This window comes from Camelus bactrianus, chromosome 17 (genome assembly GCF_048773025.1).
Source record: "Camelus bactrianus isolate YW-2024 breed Bactrian camel chromosome 17, ASM4877302v1, whole genome shotgun sequence".
Classification (NCBI taxonomy): domain Eukaryota; kingdom Metazoa; phylum Chordata; class Mammalia; order Artiodactyla; family Camelidae; genus Camelus; species Camelus bactrianus.
In genome coordinates this window covers 42,337,288-42,355,104 of record NC_133555.1, presented here as the reverse complement: position 1 = coordinate 42,355,104, position 17,817 = coordinate 42,337,288, and the positions used below count along the sequence as shown (strand labels likewise).

The 17,817-nt window shown below is 48.4% G+C and overlaps 1 protein-coding gene across 1 annotated transcript in view; it reads left to right on the top strand.

The window, feature by feature from the left end:
* The first annotated feature begins 7,300 nt into the window (after positions 1-7,300).
* ITGA9 (integrin subunit alpha 9) overlaps positions 7,301-17,817 on the top strand; it is a 314,996-nt gene continuing 304,479 nt past the window's right edge. Inside the window, exon 1 of the mRNA XM_074345242.1 lies at positions 7,301-7,923. Coding sequence (XP_074201343.1) covers positions 7,739-7,923 — 185 coding nt within the window. The 5' untranslated portion in view covers positions 7,301-7,738. The remainder of the gene's footprint in view (positions 7,924-17,817) is intronic.

Genomic DNA, 17,817 nt, shown 5'->3' with positions numbered 1-17,817 from the left:
TAAAATGTTGGCTCTATTCCCCGTGTTGTGCAATACATCCTTAAGCCTGTCTTACACCCAGTAGTTTGTACTCCCACTCGTCCACCCCTATATTGCCCCATTTTGCACTCAGACCTCTTTTTGTGTGAGTGAATATATATGGTCCATGAAAATCTACGTATGTCATATCATACTGAGCATTTTGTAAAGAACCTGAGTTTTTCCCTCTTCGTGTGCTGTGTGTGTCTTTCCTTGCCTGTATGTGAAGTTGTACAGCATCCTTTTGTAACAGGCTCATGTGAGGTGCTGATTCAACCAAGTCCCGGAGACGGTGTAGCCTGGATTGTGCGCTGTTAAGAACCAAGTTGTTAAATGCTTTAGGGTGATGAACTCCTAATTGTTAGTCCTAGGGAGCTGGAGAGGATGAACTGTGTGGGGCTGACATTTTTGGGGGGACGTATGACAATGAACATAGGCTGTGCCTTGTTTTTCTGAAGCTTTGTCATGCGTCAGAAACGTTCCGTGTTGATTTTTCTCATGGCTACAGGGTTTCCGGCACATGCATGGTCTGTACCTGATTAAACTACCTCCCACCGCCCGAGTTGGTGGCCACTGTTGACTGTTAGCAATAATGCTGCTGTGAACATGCTAGCCCCTACCTACATCTGTGACCCTGGGTAAGCATTCCTGTAGAATAAATTCCTGAAGGTGGAATTCCTTAGTCAAGGAGAGTGGGCGTTTTAATTGTGGGCCCGTAAGTGGTCAGTCCTCACTGCACGATTCCATGATTCTAGGATTCCATGATTCCATGCTATTTTTTTTCACAGTATCAATTAAATGATATATTTAAGTTTCAAAATGTCAGAAGGTAAACAGGAAGCTATGGCTCAAGACCAGGTGTGAAAACATTCACTTTGAGGAACGGTAGTGATTTTTTGGTTATCATTTAAAGTTTTTGTAATGGAAAATTATATTCTAAACCTAAAGATTATGGTGTCAATCAGCTTGTATTAGTGCCTTAGATAGAAATGTATCTAGCTTTTGACCTAGTGTTTAAGCATTTAGGAAATAATGAGGGGCAGACAAAAATTTACAAATTTATAAGCCAAAAAAGAAAGTTGGTAGAGAAAGAAAGGGAAGACTCTCTTAAGACTTTTTTGAGTCTTATGGAAAAGCAAAGTTGTTTCTGCTGAACACTTAATCATTTCAATATTCTTCTGTGCAGTGGGGTGGGGAGAGATGGTAAAACCATCACTTCTCCTGCATGGTCATGGTAAGGATGGTCTCAACCTTTTTCTCCACCACTGGGAGGAAGTTGAGTTGGCCTCAGGGAGACTGATGGCAGACTCTAGGAATGGCAAATGACAGATGAGCTGATACGCATGTGGTTCAGTCTGCAAGCACCAGGGTTAACAGAAAACCTTCAGATGGGTTCTTAAAGTGGGAGAATAAACGGAGGGAGTACAGTTGGTTGTCATTTGAGTTAGAAACTTGGACAAGAGGTTCAGTTTTTCAAAAGGCACACCCCCGTGAAACACATCTGCATTCTGGACGGCCAAGTTTGAGATACTATGCCCCCCAACAAAGTCATTCTGGAGACACAAACTTCAGATCAGGTCTCTGGAGGAAAGCTTATTCTGGCAACCAGGAAATTGAGCTCATGCTTGATGTCAGATTATATGAATAACTAATAAATGTTTAGAGTTTTACAGCTAGCAAATGCTGCCCCAAGAAGCCCACCAGCATCTTTATTAGTTTGTTAGTGTCCCTGTTTCACTGACTTCCTGAGATTACACAGCTGGTCCGTGTAATCTCTGACCAGAAAATGACACTGCTGGTAAATCCAGGAGTGTAGGATTTAAGTCCTCTTCATCTGAAGCCAAATCCTATGTTTTCCTACCATATCATGGTATCACATATTCCAGAGCATAAATCAGAATTCTAAGTCTCTCCTGGAGGACTGTGCTTCCCAAACCTGGCTGCTTAATAAATGTCGCAAGAGGTTTACAGATTCCTGGGCCTCACTTCTATGGATTTTGACCCAGAATGGTGTTTGCAAACCTATATGTTTATTTTTTTTATATTCCAATGAATTTTTATTTTGTTACTTTTAAATTTTAATTGAAATGTAGTTGATTTACGATACTGTGTTAGTTTCAGATGTACAGCAAAGTGGTTCTGTTATACGGGTGTATGTATATATCTATATTCTTTTTAAAAATTCTTTTCCATTATAGTTTATTGCAAGATGCTGAATATAGTTTCCTGTGCTATACAGTAAATCCTGTTATTTATCTATTTTTTTATATAGTAATGTGCATCTGTTGTCCCATACTCCCAATTTATCCCTTCACCACCCATTTGGTAACCATAAGTTTGTTTTCTATGTCTGAGTCTGTTTCTGTTTTATAAATAAGTTCATTTGTGTCATATTTTAGATTCCATAGATAAGTGGTATCATATGGTATTTGTCTTTCTCTGTCTGACTTAGTTCACTCAGTATGATCATCTCCAGGTCCATCAATGTTGCTACAAATGGCATTATTTCATTCTTTTCTATGGCTGAGTAATATTCCATTGTGTGTATATATATACCACATCTTCTTTATCCAGTCATCTGTTGGTGGACACTTAGGTTGCATCCATGTCTTGGCGATTGTAAACAGTGCTGCTGTGAACAGTGGGGTGCGTGTATCTTTTCAAATTAGAGCTTTCATCTTTTCCAGATATTTGCCCAGGAGTGGGATTACTGAGTCGTATCATAAGTCTGTTTTTAGTTTTTTAAAGAATCTCCATAGTGGTTGCACCAATTTACGTTCCCATCATTTATTATGTAAATCTAGATTTCTAAGTGGTTACTTGAGGATCTGATGTACAGCTGGGTTTGGGAGCCACTGTTTTGTTAAATCAAAGACCCGTGCTACAATTTTCAGCCGGTATCACTTTTAGCATTTAGTTTACGGAGATTGAGATCAGTGTGTTTTAGATCAGTGCTTCCTAACCTTTTTTAAACTACCTTACCTTCTAAGAATTTTTTGAAATCAACAGATCTCCCCTCCACACACACAGTCACACTTTTTTTACATGTAATTTTAGAGAGTGTATTAGTTTTTTTCAATTGCTGCTATAATGTATTACTACAAATTTAGTGGCTTTACACAACACAATTATTATCTTCTAGTTCTGGAGGTCAGAAATCTGACACAGGTCTCTGGGCCAAACTCTAGGAGTTATGGGGCTGCATTTCCTTCTGAGCACTCTGAGGATAATCGATTTGAGCTTCTAGAAGCTGCCTTTGTTCCTTGATTCATGGGTCCTTTCTTACATCTTCAAAGCCAGCACATCCCTGCCCCTGTTTACACTGTCACATCTCTTTCTCTGACCACAGCCAGGAAAGGTTCTCTGCTTTTATGGATTCTCACGATTCAATGGGGCCCACCCAGATAAGCCAGGAAAACCTTGCCATCTCAAGGTCCTGAACATTAATCACATTTGCAGAGTCCCTTTTGCCGTGTCAAGTAACATATTCACAGCTTCCAGGGATTAGGATGTGAGCATCTTGGTGGTTGGGGGCATTATTCTGCCAAATACAGAGGCAGAAGCTACCCAAAATGTGTTAACCCTGGGTGAGGAGTACCTGTTCTAGAAACTGTTCATTCTAGATGTTGCAGTAGCAAGGAATTCAGTTTGGCTGCAAAAAGCAGAGTTCCCAAAAGTGGTGGCTCCTCTAAGCTGATGTTTAGTTTTTCTCGTGCTATAATGAAGTCTCGAGGAAGGGAGCCCAGGTCAGGTGCAGCAGCTTTGGGATGTGGGGCGCAAGATCTCTGCAATTCTCCTGGCCTTTACTTACAGGTGGCTTTCAGGATGGTGCTGCCCCTCCAGCCACGACCTCTGTCTCTGGTTCAGGCATGAGAGAGAAGCGCATAGGGTGAAAGTCATCGGTCAGCTGAGTCAGTTCCCCTTTAAAAACCTTTCCAGAAGCGCCCCTCACCTCCGGCCTTCCCAGTAAAATGAGCTTATATGTCATTGGGACACTGGGAAACAGAGTTTTACTTATTTCTTAAGGTAGGCACATTAACACTCCAGTAATTCTGGGCTCTGTGAATAAGGAAAATGGGAAGTATGGATATCAGGAGACCCGAGCAGTCAGTGGGTGGAAACTTGGGTTTTGTTTCCTAAAATTAGAACGGGCCATTTTCACTCGCTTACGAACAAAACTCAAGAGAAAGTTAAAAGTAACCTTCAGATCTCCACCAAAGTGCCTCGTCTTCTTACTAGGCTGGCTTTTCTGCGAGCAGTTCAGTCTTCAAACCATGTTTGGGCATCTACCATGCCAGGCGCTGGGCTGGACCTCGGAGATAGGCAGACAACAAAGGTACTCTTTTCTCCCTAGTCTTACACTCTATGGGAAGGGACAGAGAGTCAAAAAATAAAATACCACACTGTAAGTGTTGAGATACAGGCGTGTAAACAGTGCTGTGGGAACTCAGAAGAGAAAGGTACAGAGGAAATGGCACGGAAAGGGTGAGGTGGGAACTGGGCTGGGATGGGGTTTTGCCAGCTGGATAAAAGGGGTGGGATATTCCGGGAAGAAAGAACAACATTAAAGAAGGCACAGATGGGGGGCGGTGTGGGGGAACCTCTACTGGATGTGATCAGAGGACTGCTAGAAGCTGCGTGTGGATGGATCGCAGGGTTTGCGGGCAGTGAAGCAGGAAGGGGGCACAGGGTGGAGATGGAGATAGAGGCTCCCCCCGGCCCCCTCCCATCTCCCGCCGCTTTGAGTCCCGCTTCAGAGCTCTGGCTCCAAACAGTAGGAGACGGGAGCCAACAGGAGGTTTTCAACCTTTAGCCAAGTCTCTGTTGTAGAGTAAAAAGGTAGACAGATGCAAGCAGGGAAATCACAATAATGTGGTCAAACTTCCTAACAATGGAAGAGCCATCTCAATATGAATCTTATGTTTATATCTAAAAACAAAGCCCTAAATTATAAAAGATTAAAAACTGACAGAACTGGCAAATAGACAAACCCACCACCATAGTGGAGATTTTAATACACCTCCTTGAATAAGTCATAGAATAAGCAAACTATCGGTAAGGATATACAAGCTCTGAACCACATGATTAGCACACTTGACCTAATTGGCATACAGAACAGTACTTCCAACTGTGGGTTCTGCATTCTTGTCAAGCACACATAAAAAATTCACCAACACTAACCATGTGCTGGGTCAGGAAGCACATCTCAACAAATTTCAAAGGATTTAAAAAGTACAGAATATGTTCATGACCATAGTGGAATTATGAAATTAAGAATGAAAAGATGGTTAGAAAATCCACACCCCCCCCCAACTTGGGAATTAAGGCCTATATGTCAGAGTATCCCATGGGACAAAGGAGAACTAACAATTACAATTAGAAAATATTTTGAACATATTAGAACTTATGGGATGCAGCGTGAATGGTGCTTACAGGGAAGTTGTGTGTGTGTGTTATATACACACATTTTATATGTATAATGTATAAATTTAAATATATAATGTTTAATATAAAATGTATTAATGTATTAGAAAAGAAGTAGAAAAATAGCAAGACTTAAAAAACCTAAGCATCCATCTCATGGAGCTAGAGAAAAATATTGCAGGTTAAATCTAGGGAAAGTAGAAGGAAAGAAATCACAAAGGTAAGAATAGAAATCAATAAATAAAATTTTAAAGTTAAAAAAGTAAATGCATTATAGAAAAAAATCACCATAGTCAAAAGTGGGTTCTTTGAAAAAATTAATAAAGTTAATAACTCCTACAAAGACATATCAACAAATAAAGACCAAAAACACAAGTTACAAATAACAGGCATGAAAATGTTGACATCCTTATAGATTCTACAGACATTGAAAAGGTAACAATCATGATAGTGTGGTCAAGGAAAGACAAGGGCTTGGACTGAACCCTGGGCAGTAGAGATGAGAATAAGTTGATGGGTTTGAGAGCTTGAGGAGATGGAATAACAGGACTAACTGGATTGGGTATGGGAGAGGAACAGATACCACAACTTGTGCTGAGCTTTCTCTTAGGTGACCAGGTGGCCAAGGGGCGCCACTGGTGAGGCCAGGCAGCTCAGATACACAAACAAGCTTGAGGAAACTGGGCTAAAACCAACTTTTCCCAATTTAATGTTACTGCTTTTTTTGGACTTGGTATCTAAAAAAGAAATAAACCAAAACAGACAACAAAAAAACCAAACCCTCAAAACACCCAGAAAATAACCAGTGTTACGAGAATGTAGAGAAATTGAAAATCTGTGCACTGTTTGTGGGAATGTAAAATCATTCAGTCACTGTGGAAAACCATATGGTGGTTCCTCAAAAAATTAAAAATAAAACTACCATATGATCCAGCAATTCCACTTTTAGGTATATACCCTAAACAATTGAAGGCCCTTATCTGAAACAGATAACTGTAAATCTGTATTCATAGCAGTATTATTCACAGTTGCCAGAAGATAGAAACAAACTTAAGTCTCCATCAAAGAATCAATAAATAAAATGTGGTGTATAATGCAATGGAGTATTATTCAGTCCTTTAAAAGGAAAAATTCTGATGCATACTACCACATGGGCCTTGAGGGCATTATATTAAGTGGAATAAGTCAGGCACAAAAAGACAAATATTGTCTGATTGTTCTCACTTGGGGTGCTTAGTCAAGTTCACAGACAGAATCATTGCCAAGGGCTAGGGGGAGGGGAGAAATGAGGGGTTAACTGTTCAATGGATATAGAGTTGTAGTTTTGCAAGATGAAGTGCTAGAGCTCAGTGGTGACGACGGCTGCTTAACAGTGTAAATGTACTTATGCCACCAAACTATACACTTAAAGATGGTTAAGACAGTAAGTTTTTTGTTATGTGTATTTTTTATCCCGATTAAACACACACACGTACACACAGGGCTGGACCTCAGCCCGAGGTTCTGATGTAGCAGGTCTGGATTGGGACCTTCTGATCTGCATTTGTACATTCCCAGGTGCTGCTGCTGCTGCTACTAACACACGCAGGGATCAGTGGCGTAGGAGGCCAGGTGAGTATAATTAGGAGGGAGCCTCTGCTCACTCCCACGTGGCTGTCGTTGTTATTGACAACAGCGTCGATGGCGCGCTAGCCTGCTGCAGGTTATCTCACAGCAGGGTGAAGGGGCAGCGGATGGGCAGGGCTGGAATATAAACTTCACCGGCTTCCTCTGGCCATTGGTGTGAGTGAGAGGCTGAGAGATCCAAACAGCCTCAGCAGAGCGGGCAGAGCACGCAGCTGCGGGCAGGGTTAGGGTGGTCTCGCACCCAGCGCCCGGGCGCTCAGGGAGGTGGGGCGTCCCGGCGGGTCTCCCGGTTTTTCCAAAAGCGGCGGCCGGAGGCGGTGAGAACTCCCGACCCGCAGGGGGCGCTGCCGCCCTGTTCTGCCGCCGGCCGCCCAGGCCGCCCACCCCGCGGGCGCGCCTCTCCGCAGTCCAGCGCCGCCCGGCCCGGGACCCACTCGCTCCCGGCGCGCACACTTCTCAGCCGGACGGAGGACGCCGCCCGCTCCTGGCCGCTCCTCTGCTCACCCGCGGCGCCCGCTCGACCTCCGGCCCCCGGTCCGGTGCCGCCTCACGCCCGCGTCCGAGCGCCGAGCTCCGGCCCCTGGGAGGCTCCCGGCCGTCGGCGGACCCGCCGCCGGCGCGCTTGGCGCCCCGCTCGCGGGGCACAGCGGAGGGCGGCGGCCGGCTGGGGATGGGCGGCCCAGCGGCGCGGAGGGGCGCCGGGGGGCTCCGCGCGCTGCTCCTGGCGCTAGTGGCTGCGGGGACCCCCGTGGGCGCCTACAACCTCGACCCACAGCGCCCCGTGCGCTTTCAGGGTCCCGCCGGCTCCTTCTTCGGCTACGCGGTGCTGGAGCACTTCCACGACAACACGCGCTGGTGAGTGCCCCCCGGCCCCGGCGCCGACCCCGGTCCCGGCCCGGCTGCCCCCTCCGCAGCTCCCCGGCCGCCGCCGCCGCCTTTCCGGCCTCTCCACGCCGCGGTCCCGAGGGGGGCGATTTAAATGTCTCCGCTGCGCGCAGCCCGGCCGCCGAGGGAAGGCGGGGAGGAGGGAGGACGCCGGTCCCGGGCCGCGGACATCTCGAGGGGTGCCGGAGTCGCAAGGGGCCGGGGGCCTCCCAGGCTGGGAGAACCGCCGGGGTTGTTTCTCGGCCTCCTAGCCAGACTCGGCTTAACTCTTTGGACCGCAGAGTAACTTGGCTCCTCTGCCCCCGAGAGGCCCCGGCGGCCCGGCCAGCACCCCGAACGCCCCGGGCCCGAGGAGACAGGCAGACTCCTCAGCTTGGGGAACTCTCGGTGACACCCCGTCCGCCTCTCCCCGGCGTCAAGCCTCTCCCGCCGGCGCAGGTTGCGCGCAGGAAACAGCGTAACGCCCAGATGTGAGGGGAGCGGGCTGGGTATGCGTGGCGGGAGGCCGCATGTGGGGTTCCCTCAGGTCCCCTCCTCCCTTACCAGGCTGTCCGCCGAAGCTGAGAGGGTCTGGGAGGCAGGGGCCAGGGATGGCCCAGGACCCCCAGTGACAAGGCCCGTGGCAGGGTGGGGCTGGTGGGTGATTTCTGGGGCAGCCTGGGCCTCTTCTCACGGGAGGCAGCTGACCTGGAGACAAGCACTCTGTAGAGGTCCAGGAGTCCAGTTGCCCGAGTGTCCCCCCTCAGAGTCCCAAAGAGTGGGAGTTCTCCCCATTAAGCACCATTGTCAGGGGGCAGAGCCCGAGTCCCCAACCTGAGGAGAAGCACTGGGGAAGGTTGGTCTCTCCTTGGCCCTTTTCCCTGGACGTGAGTAAATGAAACAGCCACACGAGGGGTCATCCACTCCTCAAAAGAGTTTGGGTGTGGAGAGTTCCCCAGTCAGGGCCGAGGGGACAGCTAGTCGGGGGCTGGTTTTATTGTGCGGTCACCAGGGTGTGCATCCTTAGGGGTTGCTTGCTGGGAGGGCGAGGTCAGTCGTGTGTGCACTCAGCGTGGGTTCTGCAGGAGTCACTACTCCGAATTGGACAGAGGTTGATGGAAAAGGGAGGGTTTGTAGATTCAAGTCGCCAAGCATTCCTAGAAAAGCGGGGACTCTGTGACCAGCCAGCCTTCTAACAATCATGCTGTTGAGGAGAGCTGCCCTCAGGAGAACAAGTTTTTAAAATTCTTGTGTAGCTCCCTTCTGGTTCCCATCTCCCTCCATATCGTCTACCCTAGTTGCTGAGTTTAAGGCCAGCTGTCTCTTCCTGCATTGCCAACTCCCCTTTTAAAGCAAAAAGCAGGCTGACACTTTTTCTGTGTCCTCCATACTTGGAGTCCACTGTAGACTTTGGATTTGGTAGAGAATGCAGCCTAGACAGGAGAGTTGGAGAACACATCCCAGAATCCTAGGCTGGGCTCCCGGACTGCTGTGTGACCTTGGCACAAGGCACGTGGGGAGGGCTGTCAAAAACAGAAGGGTTACTCTGGGGCAAGGGCTGGTGAGGAGGGTCAGGCAAGGGAACTGGAGCATCGCGTGGGATCTGTTGCTACCTAAGCCTTGTTGGTCTCTGAGCTCTTTGCGCTCTTAAACAGAAAGAGAGGTACCAGGACCCCATCACCTGGATTTGGATGGCCTACAGGTTAAAGCTGCCCTAACTCGGAACAGGTAGAGGGAGTCAAGAGCAGATCTGACCCGGAAAAGGCGTTCAGCTTGCTTTGTTTTAAAAAGGGGCTGAGGAAAGGCTGTGCAGTGAGAGTAAATTTGGCAAGTGCAGGAGAAGAACCAGGGTACCAGGCAGGGAGAGAGTAAGGACAGACGGCAGTGCTGATTACATGGCCTTGGTGTCCGTGGAGATGTGGGACAGATATTTCAGGGGACTGTAGGAGCCCATCCACAGCCAGGCTGCTGGTCTCAAAAGTGCTCTCTCCGCTTCTGATACTGAAACTCTTTCCTTTGGAGTGCTTATCCCATAATTTTTCAAGTACCAAGTAATCTCTACTGAAATCTTTTTAAAGCAGCTGTTCTTTTTCCTTCCTCCTCTCTCCTACTCCTTAATTTTGTTAGTTTTTGCTTATCGCCTTGACTTCTGTTCTCTTGTTTCTTCCGAGTATCTCCCTCCCTATCTTTTTTCTCTCCTCTCTCTTCCCCCAGTATTCTTGGTCTTAGACATTGAACATTTTTCTCTGCTGATTATGCTGCCCAGTCTTGGTACGCTGTGGCCTTTGAAGCAAGAGGCTTCCAGCATCTCCTTTTTCCTTCTCTTTCTTTCCTTTATTTTTAGAGGCTAGACTTACTGTGAGGCTAATAAAACTTCCACCAAAGGCCTCTCACTTGCACAGGCCCCTACTGAGGCCCTGTGTCTGATTCTATACTCATAATTTTGTATTAATTTCTTTAAGGTAGCCGCCCTATACTTATAAGATTCAGGCTCTGTGGAATCTGGATCTACCCTAGGTCTCCACCTTAAATTTCAGCTCTGGGGTTGGTTGATTGACTTAGTGAGTGATTGCTGGGCTCTTCCTACCAGGCAGTCCTTGGGCTTTGGACCTTTTAGCTTTTCTTGAGGAACATGCAGGTTGTTTCCAATTATCCACGATTATAAACAACAGCAGGGTAAACATCCTTCTAACGAAAGCCTTGCAGACATCCTTAATTAATTCCTTTGAATAAGTTCCTGAGCTTAGAATTGCTGGTCAGAAAGGAGGGAGGTTTTAAAGCATTTTCTCTGCATTTTCAAAGTGCCATTGAAGCTGAAGTGTGTGCTTGAGAGAAATGTTTTAACTTACTCAGGCACTGGAATTTTGGAGTAATTTGCCAAAGTGCTGTTCCAGTACAATGGAAGCGCATAGTCACTTACATGAAGGGAACTTAAAGAAAAAAATGACAAAGAATCAAACTGGGTGTGGGAGGTAAGTGATAGACATGAAGAGGAAAAGTAATGTATTGAAACTTTGAAAGGAAAAGAGCACAATGTTTATTAAGCCTTGTACCTGCTGTCTTTCTCCTTGAGCAGAAATTACTCATTTCTTCATTCAGTCTTAGTGGTTGAATAATTTTGCATCATGCTAATTCAACACCTTTTTCCAGGTGAGAGGGTTTAGTGAATGTAGGGTAAGGGAGGGAGCAGAGTGTGCTTGGGGGGGAGCCCAGGACCACGGTCAGTGGGGGCTGCAGGTGGCAGAGCTGAGGGGGTCCCCATGTGAAGGGACCCTGGGTGCACATCACAAGGCACCTGCGCGCACTCTGTCAGTAGAACCAGTATTTCTTCTCTGGCCCTAGAACTGAGCATTCCTGTCAGTTCTTTTTCAAAGCAAAATTGTCACTGATCAGAGGGCCTAAGGGATGCGGTGGCCTCGCTCTTCCAAGCCCTGGGGACTGTGCCCCGCATCTGCAGTCGTACTGTGTTGAGAACAGAGCCCCAGACCCAGCCTCTCTCCAGGTGTTTGGCTTGAGTGGGCCCTCTGCCGCCATCTGGGCAGTGAGAGTTGCCCCCATGGCCACGTGGACCGGAATACTCGAGGCAGTGTCAGAGGTGTCATTTGTATCAGTTTAGATGCAAACAATGCAAGTGACTCGGTTTCTCTTTTTCTGGGGACACCCAGCGGGCGTCTGCCTGCCCAGAGCTAGCTTCTTCCCCCAGACCTCCTGCTGCCCGGGTCTTCTTGTATTGTTTGAACAACAGCAGTAGGTGCCAGGAATCACGGACAAAGCAGATTTCTGTCCCTTTCCCTTAGACATGGCCCGACCCCTCAGCTGCAGGGCAGACGACTGTAACACCCTGTGATAGAAATAAGTGCATCCCCGCCGGCGTCCAGCCCCCAGAGGAGGTTTCTTTCACACCCTCCCCTCCTTCCTCTTGGCCCCAGACGCCCTCGAGTCTGAGGTGGCTGGGTGCGTTGGCTTCCTTTCTGGAGACGTGCTTCCTGCTCCCTCTCCCGGGACACATCAAGATGGCTGTGCTCAGACCCAGAGCAAGTGCTCGGAAATGGAAGAGGCGCCGGCGTTTTGCTTTGTTAAGGTTGTCAGAGCATCATTCAGTGAGAACAGGAGGCGATTCAGAGCCAAGGGGAGCATAACATCCTCAGTTGGCATTAAGACGGAGAATTAAAAGAGCGAGCTAGACAGTCCCACTCCCCTGCCAGTGCAGTTGCCACAAGCCAGATGTATGGCTATTTAAATCAAAAGTAATTACAACTAAAATGGAGAATTTAGTTCTGCAGTCACACTCACTACATTTCAAGTTCTCGATAGCCACGTGTGCCTAGTGGCTGCTGTAACTGACAACACACTACTTTTTCATCATTGCAGAAAGTTCTAGACAGCGCTGGTTCAGAGCAATGGCTTGTGTCCTAAAGGGCTAGACAAAGATCCAAAGGCAGTGTAAGAAGAAAAGTTACCTGTCACGTATCTGAGTGTTTAAACTGAAAGGAGGGAGCTTAAATCTAACTGAAAATTCACCTTGGGCAGCTTCTTTCTATCCATCAAACATTGCTCTGTGCTTAGGACTGGGGATTCAAGAAGGAGAAATGCGCTCACAGTCTGATAGGTGAGGCGATTCTGGGTCTCTGGTCTTGGGTGTCAGCCAAAAATAAGACTTTGGCTCCGATCAGGGAGAGACTTGCCCTTGGGCAGGCGCGGTGGTTCAGATGGGCAGAGGAGCCCTGTGATGGTAAAACCTTTAGCAGTGGTCCCTGTGGTCATGGGCCCTGCTCCCCACTCTCACCTTCGCCCGGCTTTGTGAGGAGACACCCAGGAATGGTGGTGGCAGCCATGCCTTCTTATAACCCCTGGTGGCGTCTTTACCGAGTTCTTCAGTGGCAGGCCAGGCTCTCGGGCAGGGCGGTAGCCCCACTTCCTCATCTGGATTTTCTGGAAGTAGCTTTTTCAGACCTTGTTCCTGGTTCTCACTGGCTCTGCAGAGCCTCCTTTCTCAAAGCACTCAGGAAGAAATGACACGTGTATGAGGCCCGAGTTCTAAGGGGACCCGGAAAGCGCCCCGTGGGGTTTCCCTGAAGATCTCGAGAAGCTGGTGAGGGTGCTGTTTGCTGAGCTAGTGCTGAACGCGGGCTGGGGCAGAGGCAGCTGTCCTGCTAGGGAGGGAACCTTACAGGGCCAAAGACAGTCTCTTCTCAGCCAGCCACTAACAGCCCTGAGTGTGAGAGTGTGAAGGGCCGGGCCCCAGCCAGCTCTCAGTCCCTGGTGACCTGCTGCTGGTCAGGAAATGGTCTCCTTCTGATAACTCCTCTTGTGATTCGCCTGGGGGAAGATGCTGTTTTCATGCTTATTAAAAATGGCCACGGTGTTCTCAGAAACCACTGTAATTTTAAGAAATCAAAATTAATGATTCCACCAGATAGTGTTGGCTGAGTATCCACCAAGAGGTCTGATGCTTTCACAAGTGTACTAGTCTCTGGTTGAATCTTTGGGACAACCCGGTGAGTGGTTTCCAGTTTGCCAGTCAGAGAGCAGAGGCTTACAGAGTTACCATGCTCTGTCCGAGGTCCACCCCAGCCTCAGTGATCCACGCACACTGAGTTGGGGCTTGGGTCAGTTTGGATCCTCTGGGAAGCAGATGCTGAGACAGAGATGGGGTGTAACAGAAATACTGGGGGATGGGGGAAGGCCTGTGAAAGAGCAGGGGGAGGAAAGAGGACTGGGCAGGGAGAACCTCGGACTGTGATGCAGATCTGGTTAAAGTCTCAGGCAACTCACCCCTGACCCCGTGATTGTGACCAGTCCCTGTGGCTGCGTGGGAAGAGCATGGCCTCAGCTGGATTGTCCTGAAGGGGCCACAGCTGGAGGCTGTCAACTGCCTGTCTCCTTACCAACAAAGGCTGTGAGGTGGTGCACCCGTCTGTGGTGGCCGTGGAACTATCACGTGTGGGTGGCTGTGTCAGGAGGTAGGAGGTGTGTTTCTTAGCCAGCAGTTGTGGCTGGGAGTCATCTGTGCCTTTGCTCACCCCCTGGGGAGCGCTGGGGTTCTGGGCTGTTAGAATTGGCCCCGAAGCAGACTCTTTCTGTCCTCGGGGAAGTCGCAGGTGACCGGGGAGGAAGAAGAGCACTCCACCTTTCCTTGAGCCATTGAGCCGTTTTTGAGCCCCGACTGGAGGGAGCGGGGAGACCTTGGCCCCTCGTACCTTGTGAACCACAAATCCTTAAGCCATGCGGATCTGGTGACCAACCAAAGCGTGTCGAATGCTTTATCATGACCCTCCTTTTTACCAGAGGGAGGCTTAGGAAGTGAAAGTGAACCCAAGAGTGGGAAAAATCTAGTCTTTGAAACTACAGGCTCACTTGGTCTCCAGTTTCTGCTTTTGGAGGGAATGAAAAAGGCTTCTGCTGTGAGTTTAAATCTGCAGCAGCAACAGCAATACGCTTGCTGGGTGCTTAGCCCGCGTTGAGCGCTGTTCCGCATGCTCGGTGTTTGTTAGCTCACCGTGTTCCCTCCAGTTGTTTCAGTTATCGTTTTAGCCCCACTCACAGAGGCACAGAGGTGTTGTTGCCCAAGTCACATGGTGACAGGATGGTAGAGCTGGGGCCAGCACCTTATTCTCTCCAGAAGTCAAGAGTCTGAGTTTGGGGTTCGAAGCAGCTGAGCATCTGTCTTGCAAGATTGTTGTGCTTTCCCAGAAAAGTTTTGGAATCACAGGCGTGGTAGGAACCCTTCGCAGGTGCTGACTCATGACCCACTGGGTACCTGTGCAGAGGTGCTGGAATTCTGCTGTTGGGAGAGTGGACAGAGGAGGTAGCCATGGTGCCCAGTGTTTAACAGAGCTCACCCCTGGGGTTTGCAACATTGTTAAAGAAACCTGCAGAGTCAGACTTTCTGCACAAGTCCCCACCAAAATCTGAACATAAAAAAGCATGGAACGAATTTCCCCTGTCTCAGCTCATCCCTTGGTGTGTGTGAGCCCAGGTGGCTTCTCCTACCCCTTCCTGGCTGTCCAGTGTTAAATACTGCAGTGTGCACAGACTCCAGGGCAGAGCGGGCCGTGTGCGGGACACCCCAAAGGCAGCCCTGCATGGGGTGCTGGAGTGGATGGTCCTGACTCTGCCTTCAGTGTGGCCCCGGTTCCCCAGCAACAACCGAATCCAGGGTTTCTGTGCCATAACGGGGCTGCCGAGATGCACAGTGGCCCTGCCTGCCCCACTTCACCCCCATTTAGGAGCTGTGTGTTCTTGGCAAGTTACTTCAGCTATTTGAGCCTCAGTCCCTCTTCTGTAAAAGAGAAATCATAGGGGTTTCTCCCTGCTCATGTTGTTGGGGGATTAAATGAGATGATGTCTGCAGAGCCTGGCACATAACATGTAGCACATAGTAAACCTGGGTAAATACGAGTAGCTGTTTCTGTTACTTTGATAGGACTTTTGAAACTAATGGTCTTCTTCCTCCTGACTCTAGATGCAGGAAGAGTTTGCTTTCAGTACATTCGCGGATGCATTCATTCATTCATTCACCAAAATTTGAGCGTCAGCACTCAATACAGAAATGAATGAGTCTTGCATTAGACACTTTGTTGTCTGTGGTCTCTACGGTTTTGGTCATGCTCTACATAAATCTGCATTTTTTGTTTATTCATTTGCGTGTGTCTCCTTCCGGAAAGGATCTGAGATGGCTGCTCTAATTGGAGACCTGTCGGATTGTAAATCCTAAGAGTTTTTTAAATCTTTCTTTTAATTGAGTTATAATTGATTTATAATAGTCTGTAAGTTTCAGGTATATGACATAGTGGTTCAATATTTTATAAGGATTAGACTCCGTTTAAAGTTAGTGTAAAATATTCACTATATTCCCTTGGCTGTACAGTATGTCTCTGTACCTTATTTATACACCATAGTTTACCTCAGTCTCCTACACTGTCTTGCTCCCTCCTCCCTCTCCTCTCCCCTCCTCCCCTGCTTAACTGCTAATTTGTTCTTTGTATCTGTGAATCTGTTTCTGTTTTGTTCATTCATTTGTTTTAGTTTTTAGATTCCAATGTAGGTGATGACATACAGAACTGTCTTTCACTGTGACTTACTTCAGTAAGCACAGCACCCTCCAAGTCCATCCATGTTGCTGCAAATGGCAATATTTCATTAATTTTTTTATGGCTGCACTCCATTGTGTGTATGTGTGTGTGTATATATGACATCTCCCTTATCCAGTCATCTGTTGATGGACACTTAGGTTGTTTCTATGTCTTGGCTGTTGTAAATAGTGCTGCTGTGAACACTGGGGTGCATGTATCTCTTCGAATTAGTGTTTTTGTTTTCTAGGAATGGAATTGCTGGGTCTTTTTTTAGTTTTTTGAGGAAACTCCATACTGTTTTCCGTAGTGGCTGCATCAATTTACATTCCCACTAATGATGTGCAAGTGTTCCTTTTCTCCAGATTGTTGCCAGCATTTGTCGTTCGTGGTCTTTTTGATGACGGCCATTCTGACAGGTGTGAGGAAAACCCAAGAGTTTCACATGTCTCTTCCTCCCTCAGAGAGCAGGTGGGGGGCCAGTCCTTTCCTGGGGGTGCTCTGGCACTATCCTAGGCTCCACGTAAGTTTGGGAGGTAGGTGCACACTTCTAAGGAGCTGGTGCGAATTTTAGCAAAAAAACAACCCCCCCCCAAAAACCCAAAACAAAACAGTAAATGTGAAAGTATTGATGTGTTTTTCTTAGAGAAGAAAATTTTCACAAGAGACCAACAGGAAGGTTCCAGGACTCGGGTCTCACCGAGTTCAGCAATTTGCTCTGTTTCTTGGATTTTAATGTTGACTTGGTGCTCTCAGGTGGGGAAGGAGAACCTCTTGGCCCTTTGCCGTGTTCCTTCCCCAGCTGCCTCCTCCTCAGTGTGTCTGCCAGAACCTGAGCCCCAGGCTAGGGCAGCAACCTTTGAGGACCCTTCACGCCCTCTCTGGGTACCTGGGGAAGGAGGAGAGGGTGTTAATTCCCCTGTAGGTGGGTCCCTGCCATTGCCTTTGTTCTTTTCCAGTTGGGAGTAGAACTCTTGCTGTTTCCTCTGGGAGTGAAGGATTTGGCATGGTCAGAGGTGGGTTTCCTGGCACCAGCCCTCCTACTGCCCAGGTCTTGGCTCCTGAGATGCGGCGGCCACGCGGTGATTAAATTCCACTCCTGTAACTGAAACTTGGGTCCTCAGGGAAGTTTGGGTTTGGGGAGCAAAATGCATGAAAGCAAACCTAATGGGTTTAAGGTTTTGATCTCCAGTTGCTGTCCGCGATCTGGCTGTAATTTCGCCCTGCAGAATGACTGCTGCGGTATTTGTGGGGAGGAAGGGAGCCTTTGAGACCATGTCAGTTCCAAGCCTTCCCCAGGGAGACAGCTGTGGTTAGACCCTTTGCTGCCACCTGCTCTCTGGGGAGCTGACCTGCGCTTTGCTCTCAGGAGGTGAGGATGGGTTCAGGGCAGGATGAACGGCCGGACGGGAGCCCTGGTAACCAGCTTCACCACACACAGGTCAACCAGGGAAGTGGCTGTGGTGGAAAAATGGAGGGCATTTAAACTGCCACCATAGGAGGGAGTTTGGGGGGACTGGAAGGAGTACGCCCTCGGACTTGGATGCCCTGGGTTCAAATCCTAGCGTTGCCACTTGTTAGCAGTGTGACCATCATCTCTGAGTAAAGTGGCTGACAGGGTTGCCTCGAGCAAATCAGGCAGCCGTGAGCCTACCTGGTGCTCCGATGATCAGATGGGCCCACGTTTCCAACCAGGCGCATGAACAGCTCATTAAGAGAGGCAGCACCACACCCGCCACGTGAGCATCTTAGGAAAGCAAGGAGGTGATGGGTCGAAATTCGGCCTGGTGGGGAGGAAAACGGCCTCCTTTTG